This window comes from Emiliania huxleyi (assembly GCF_000372725.1).
Source record: "Emiliania huxleyi CCMP1516 chromosome Unknown EMIHUscaffold_16, whole genome shotgun sequence".
NCBI classification, from domain to species: domain Eukaryota; phylum Haptophyta; order Isochrysidales; family Noelaerhabdaceae; genus Emiliania; species Emiliania huxleyi.
The window spans coordinates 378170-385883 of NW_005200982.1; the positions used below are offsets into that span (position 1 = coordinate 378170).

Consider the following 7714-nt stretch of genomic DNA (forward strand, 5'->3'; position numbering starts at 1 on the left):
GCGTGCCTGTCGGTATCCCGCGCTGAAGAGCGCCCCCGCGAGGTGCGGCGTCATGGCCTTGAGCCGCGGCTCGTACAGCGGCACCAGCTCCTGCCGGACGTTGGCCTTCAGCCTGTCTCGCAGAGGCTTGACGAGCTCGCGCAGCATCCACCACGAACCGTCGCGGTGGCCGCCACGACCGTCGCGGCGGTCGTCGCCAGCCATGCGGTCGCAGAAGCGCTCGAGGCCACCCGCACGACTTGCCGCCTCATCTCGCAGCTTGGCGAGGCTGTCCACGTCGAGCGGCTCCTTGTTGGTCGAAAAGATGCGCTCGGGCGCCTCCTCGGCGAGGTGCATCTGGAGCAGGACCGTGTACCAGAGGCGCGCCCACCGCACCGCCTCCTTGCGCTGGGTTCGGTAGGGCAGGACCGCCTCTTCCCCCGCCGCGACGGTCTCCGCGAGGAGCTGCCGACTCAGGCCCAGCCGGTCGGCGAGGGCGGACAGACGGCGCGCGTCGCCTGCTTTGCTCGTGTCGACCAGCTCGGCCAGCCGCCTCCACCGCACGGGGAAGTCGAGCCTGGGCGGGCTCGAGCTCGATGCGGGCTCGAATATGCTCGCGGGAAGGCACAGCCAGAGGAGGTGCCAGTCTTCGTGCCCGAGGTAGAGCCCGTTGGAGCGCACCTCCTCCAGCTCCTCGAGCATCTTCTTGGACTCCTCCAGGCGGTCCGCGCTCGCCATTGCAGCCGCGGCAGCGCCCCCGAACGGCAGCGCCTCCCACTCGACGAGCTTGCCGCCGCCGGCGGCGATGTCCGCCGCGTTGTACGGGTAGGACCGCACCAGCCCGGCAGCACGGAGCGCTTCGAGCGCTCGCTCGAAGGCCTGCTTGATCTGCACGCGCGCCGGCTTGTCGGCCGCCTGCTGCCAGAGCAGGGTCGCCCACACCAACGCCTCCACCCCGGTCCGATCGATGACCTGCCGCGCCACCATCGCCTCGAGCAGCAGCCGTTGCACCTCGTTGCCGCCCCAATCGCCCTCGCTGCCGCCGCCACTTCCCTCCGCCGCCGAGCGGGCGGCGGAGGTGGACAAAGCGGTCGCGGGAGCGGGTGGTGGCGGCGGTGGCGGTGCGGGTGGTGAAGCGGCGTGAGCACTCTCGGGAGCGATGGCTGGTGACGTGGAAGAAGCGGCGCCGCCGCTGGCGCCGACACTGACGGCGGCGCTGACGGCGGCGCTGACATCGGCACCGGCGCCAACACCAGCAGCAGCGGCGGCGGAGGCCGCGGCGAGTGCGGCGGCGGAGGCGGCGGCGGAGGCGGCGGCGGAGGCGGCGGCATCGGGTGCGGGTGCGGGTGCGGGTGCAGCAAGTGCGGGTGCGGCGGGTGCGGCGGCGGAGCGAGAGAGGAGCCGTGAAGTCACGGGAGGGATGGGCTCGGCCAGCAGCTGCACCGCCGCATCGACCGACGGCTGCACGCCGCCCTGGGCTCCGCCGCCGGTGAGCACGAACGCATCGCCCGCGTCGCACATTCCGGTGCGGCCCGCGCGGCCAGCCATCTGGCGAAAGTCGGTGGCGGTCATCGAGGACACGCCCTTCTTGAGGCTCCAGAAGAGGACGCGCCGCACCGGCAAGTTGACCCCGGCCGCGAGGGACGATGTGGCGCAGAGCACGCGGACCAGGCCGGCGCCGAAAGCCGTCTCGACCAGCTGTCTCTCGCCCTCGCTCAGGCTCGTGTTGTGGACGGCAAACCCGTCCCGCAGCAGCGCCTCCAGCCTCGGAGTCCGGATGCCGTCGGGGCAGCACTTGTGGATCTCGAGGTCAAGATCCGGCATCGCCCGGCCCTCCCCGCCCAATCCCGCCAGGCTGCCGCCGCCGCCGCCGCCGCCGCCGTCTCCGCCGCCGCACAGCCTCTCGCGCAGGTCCCGCGCGACAGAGAGGCAGTCGGACTTGGTCGGGCAAAAGACGAGGACCCCGCCGCCCGCCCCCGCGCACAGTGCCGCAGCGAGCGCGAGCGGGTCGACCGCGCCGCTCCCGGTGACGTCGACCCTGAGCTGCCCTCCATCTCCAACCACGGTGCCTGGCGGTGGCGCCGCGGTCGCCGCCGAGCCGTCAGCCTCGAGCAGCGAGCCGTCGCGCCGGACGAGCAGCTGGCGGAGAGGGGTGGGCCGCTCGCTAGAGACGTAGGTTGCGGCGTCCAGCCAGCGAGCGAGGTCGTCGAGGTTCGGCAGCGTCGCACTCATCCCGATCAGCTGCAGCGGCCGCCTCTGCGCCGCTGCTCCCGCCGACGCTGCGGCGGCCTCCGCGGAAGCGTCGGCCTGCGTCGCGCGCGGCGATGCCGCCGCGACGGCCAGCAGCCGCATCTTCGCCAGCAGCCGCTCCAGGCTCGCTCCCCGCGACGTGTCTCCGACGAGGTGGATCTCGTCGGCCACGACGGCGACGATCTCGTGCAGCCGCCCCTGCTCGGCGAGGCTCTGCACGACGCCCGCGCCCTTCTCGAGCGTCGCCACGAGCAGATTGGCTCGCGGCGGCACGGGATACGCGCCGAGTGGGCCGGCGTAGTCGGCGACACGCATGTGGGTGCCACGCAGCAACTTCCGGAGGCGCACCCCCTTCTGGGCCACGTCAGCCTTGTACGGCACCAGGAAGAGCGCCTTTGCCTGCGCGCCTCCGGCGAGGAGCCGCCGCAGCAGCAGCACCTCCGCGACGAGGCTCTTCCCGCCCGACGTGGGCGCCACGTACACCAGGGCACGGCCGCCCTCCAGCACGCCATCCAGCGCGAGCGCCTCGGCCTGCCACGCGTGCAGCGCCGTGATGCCGAGCGTCGCGTAGTTGGCGACCAGCTGATCGTTGAGGCCGTACGAGGCGAGCCTCAGATCGTGGCCGGCCCCCTCCTCCGGCCTTGCCGTCTGATTTGTCGGCTGAGGCATACCGGACGACGACTTTGGCCGCCGCCGCCACAAAAGTGGTCGCGGCCAGCGCGGGAAAAAGCCGGCAGACAATTTTGGTCCCCCCTTCACTCCATGCACCGAGGGTACATTGGCGCGTAAAAGGAGAGTCACGGGATCGCGCGCCTCCACCAGGAAGGACTACGCAGCATCCCTTCGAAGCATCCCTGACATCCCAAAAAATACGTTGCCGTTGGCGCAGCAAGAGAAACCGCGGACCGCCACTCACTCACTGCAACACGCCGTGCAGGCAGCCCGTGCCTTTTGGTGTACCCCGTTTGTACCGCGTCCTGTGCCCCCGAGTTCATTTTGTACAAACAAACACAAGACTCAAAACTCCGACGGCTAAAAGACGCCGCGGACAAATGAAAATCGGCGACGCCGAATTCTACACATGACAAACATGTGAACAGATCCACAGTCGTCTACTAAGAGCATAGCTATCGGCGCGACGGCCTTTGAGCGGAGGGTCTCGGGGAGCAAAAAGAGGCGCCTCCGTGCACAGGTCAGCCCCTTGGAGTGTGAAGGCTTCGTAGGACGTACAAGTAGCCCTCCGGTCAACATGTCTATGAAGATCCGCAGGACTGGAGCGAAAAAAAGGCGAGTGCTCCGTGCACGTGCCTGTTGCGTGTGTAACTTTCAGCAGGGACGTCAAAGGCTCAATAGGACGGCGACCGCCTCCACTGTGAACCACTTTTGATGCCTAATCTCAAAGTATAGCCAGGGGGGATACCCGTAGCCCCCAAAGTGAACTGCCTGATCGACTCCCCGGCACACGGCGGAGGAGGAGGAAGACAGCACAACCCAGGGCGGGAAGAGCACAATGCTCAGGGTGGGACAAACACCGACAGACGAGAGAAGAGGCCACAAAACAGACAAGCAGAATGGCAAGAGAGAGACGCTCTGCAGGCGAGCCCACGGGCCTCTTGGGCCCTCGCGTCTCTCTCTCTCGATTCGTTACACCGATTCGACCATCAATGCGGCGGGCCGATTTCGACCCATCACAAATGTGGGAAGCCATTAACCTCCCTTGGCTTCCCACACAAACCCCCCTTCATGGGGGGAGCAGCAAATGAGGTAGTCTCTGCGAAATCACTGTCCCAGTGAATTCGCCCTAGACGCCTCCGTGTGTGGACTCGCAGCTCCGGCTGGATGTCGGCGACCTAAAGCTCGGCGGTCGTCGCTTCGCGCCGGCCGACTCCCTGTAGGACGGCGACCGCCTCCACTGTGAACCACTTTTGATGCCTAATCTCAAAGTATAGCCAGGGGGGATACCCGTAGCCCCCAAAGTGAACTGCCTGATCGACTCCCCGGCACACGGCGGAGGAGGAGGAAGACAGCACAACCCCATCGCCAATCCTGTCGAGGTCGATCCACCGTCTCGCGCGTGAATCGGCCGCGACCTCCACCTCGAGGCGAGGGCCCACCCTTGTGTCGAGTGCCCCTCCAATAGCTCAGTAGAAGCGCGAAGTGTTCTACGGCCGCGACCATCACCATCGTAGGTCCTTGCACTGCGACTGCGCCACCGGCCAAGCTCCAGTGCGGTTGACCCCCATCCAGGAACTGCCCGACGATAGGGCTGTCGCCTCATCCATGCCGCTGACCGCGCCCAGCAGCGGGTGCTCGCCGCTGTCCACGGACGCGGCTCGTCAGGCGGCGCGGTGCCGCCGGCTGCGGCTGTCCCGGCCGTCGCGTCCTCGAGAGAGGCGAGCGAGCCGGCAGCAGAGCCCGTATGGCCCTCACCGCCACAGCCGCTCTGCCTGCTGACCTCGCTCTCGCCGCCGCCGCCTGCAGCGGCGCCTCCGCGGCTCCGAGAGGACCCGGCCCGCGGCCGCGCCTCGTCGAGCGCCTCGTCGACGCCCTCGGCGACGCCTCCTCGCGTCGCGTGCCCGTGAGCGGCGGCCGCCCCGCCGGCAGAGCTCGAGTGGCCCTCCACGCCACCCCGAGACTGCCCGGCGATGGTGCCTCCGCCGCCGCGCGTTGCCGCCGCTGCCTCGCAGCGGCTCTGTGCCTCGGCGCCGAGCCGAGACATGCCAGGCGGCCCGCCGCCGCCCACCGAGACGAGGCCCGTCCCCTCGTCGTGCACCGCGTCGCTCGCGCCTCCGCCAAAGCGATCTCGATCACGCTTTGCGGCGACGGCGCCATCGACGCCAACTTGCGCCGCTGCTCTCGCCCAGCAGCGGGTGCTCGCCGCTGTCCACGGACGCGGCTCGTCAGGCGGCGCGGTGCCGCCGGCTGCAGCGACGGCTGTCCCGGCCGTCGCATCCTCGAGAGAGGCGAGCGAGCCGGCAGCAGAGCCCGCATGGCCCTCACCGCCACAGCCGCTCTGCCTGCTGACCTCGCTCTCGCCGCCGCCGCCTGCAGCGGCGCCTCCGCGGCTCCGAGAGGACCCGGTCCGCGGCCGCGCCTCGCCTAGCGCCTCGGCGACGCCCTCGGCGACGCCTCCTCGCGTCGCGTGCCCGTGAGCGGCGGCCGCCCCGCCGGCAGAGCTCGAGTGGCCCTCCACGCCACCCCGAGACTGCCCGGCGATGGTGCTTTCGTCGCCGCGCGTTGCCGCCGCTGCCTCGCAGCGGCTCTGTGCCTCGGCGCCGAGCCGAGACATGCCAGGCGGCCCGCCGCCGCCCACCGAGACGAGGCCCGCCCCCTCGTCGTGCACCGCGTCGCTCGCGCCTCCGCCAAAGCGATCTCGATCACGCTTTGCGGCGACGGCGCCATCGACGCCGACTTGAGCCGCTGCTCTCGCCCAGCAGCGGGTGCTCGCCGCTGTCCACGGACGCGGCTCGTCAGGCGGCGCGGTGCCGCCGGCTGCAGCGACGGCTGTCCCGGCCGTCGCGTCCTCGAGAGAGGCGAGCGAGCCGGCAGCAGAGCCCGCATGGCCCTCACCGCCACAGCCGCTCTGCCTGCTGACCTCGCTCTCGCCGCCGCCGCCTGCAGCGGCGCCTCCGCGGCTCCGAGAGGACCCGGCCCGCGGCCGCGCCTCGTCGAGCGCCTCGTCGACGCCCTCGGCGACGCCTCCTCGCGTCGCGTGCCCGTGCGTGGCGACCGCACCGCCGGCAGAGCTCGAGTGGCCCTCCACGCCACCCCGAGACTGCCCGGCGATGGTGCCTCCGCCGCCGCGCGTTGCCGCCGCTGCCTCGCAGCGGCTCTGTGCCTCGGCGCCGAGCCGAGACATGCCAGGCGGCCTGCCGCCGGCCACCGAGACGAGGCCCGCCCCCTCGTCGTGCACCGCGTCGCTCGCGCCTCCGCCAAAGCGATCTCGATCACGCTTTGCGGCGACGGCGCCATCGACGCCGACTTGAGCCGCTGCTCTCGCCCAGCAGCGGGTGCTCGCCGCTGTCCACGGACGCGGCTCGTCAGGCGGCGCGGTGCCGCCGGCTGCAGCGACGGCTGTCCCGGCCGTCGCATCCTCGAGAGAGGCGAGCGAGCCGGCAGCAGAGCCCGTATGGCCCTCACCGCCACAGCCGCTCTGCCTGCCGACCTCGCTCTCGCCGCCGCCGCCTGCAGCGGCGCCTCCGCGGCTCCGAGAGGACCCGGCCCGCGGCCGCGCCTCGTCGAGCGCCTCGTCGACGCCCTCGGCGACGCCTCCTCGCGTCGCGTGCCCGTGCGTGGCGACCGCACCGCCGGCAGAGCTCGAGTGGCCCTCCACGCCACCCCGAGACTGCCCGGCGATGGTGCTTTCGTCGCCGCGCGTTGCCGCCGCTGCCTCGCAGCGGCTCTGTGCCTCGGCGCCGAGCCGAGACATGCCAGGCGGCCCGCCGCCGCCCACCGAGACGAGGCCCGCCCTCTCGTCGTGCACCGCGTCGCTCGCGCCTCCGCCAAAGCGATCTCGGTCACGCTTTGCGGCGACGGCGCCATCGACGCCGACTTGCGCCGCTGCCCTCGCCCAGCAGCGGGTGCTCGCCGCTGTCCACGGACGCGGCTCGTCAGGCGGCGCGGTGCCGCCGGCTGCAGCGACGGCTGTCCCGGCCGTCGCGTCCTCGAGAGAGGCGAGCGAGCCGGCAGCAGAGCCCGCATGGCCCTCGCCACAGCCGCTCTGCCTGCTGACCTCGCTCTCGCCGCCGCCGCCTGCAGCGGCGCCTCCGCGGCTCCGAGAGGACCCGGCCCGCGGCCGCGCCTCGTCGAGCGCCTCGTCGACGCCCTCGGCGACGCCTCCTCGCGTCGCGTGCCCGTGCGTGGCGACCGCACCGCCGGCAGAGCTCGAGTGGCCCTCCACGCCACCCCGAGACTGCCCGGCGATGGTGCCTCCGCCGCCGCGCGTTGCCGCCGCTGCCTCGCAGCGGCTCTGTGCCTCGGCGCCGAGCCGAGACATGCCAGGCGGCCCGCCGCCGCCCACCGAGACGAGGCCCGCCCTCTCGTCGTGCACCGCGTCGCTCGCGCCTCCGCCAAAGCGATCTCGATCACGCTTTGCGGCGACGGCGCCATCGACGCCAACTTGCGCCGCTGCCCTCGCCCAGCAGCGGGTGCTCGCCGCTGTCCACGGACGCGGCTCGTCAGGCGGCGCGGTGCCGCCGGCTGCAGCGACGGCTGTCCCGGCCGTCGCGTCCTCGAGAGAGGCGAGCGAGCCGGCAGCAGAGCCCGCATGGCCCTCACCGCCACAGCCGCTCTGCCTGCTGACCTCGCTCTCGCCGCCGCCGCCTGCAGCGGCGCCTCCGCGGCTCCGAGAGGACCCGGCCCGCGGCCGCGCCTCGTCGAGCGCCTCGTCGACGCCCTCGGCGACGCCTCCTCGCGTCGCGTGCCCATGCGTGGCGGCCGCACCGCCGGCAGAGCTCGAGTGGCCCTCCACGCCACCCCGAGACTG

General features: G+C 71.8%; 1 protein-coding gene across 1 annotated transcript; it reads right to left on the reverse strand.

Annotated features, from left to right (window-relative positions):
• Window positions 1-1500: 1500 nt before the first annotated feature.
• EMIHUDRAFT_63423 (hypothetical protein) lies at window positions 1501-1803 on the reverse strand (the record flags this gene model as incomplete). The annotated part of the gene is made up of 1 exon (XM_005785522.1): window positions 1501-1803. A coding segment is annotated over one exon (303 nt), but the record flags the coding sequence as incomplete, so codon positions are not given.
• Between the last annotated feature and the right edge of the window lie 5911 nt (window positions 1804-7714).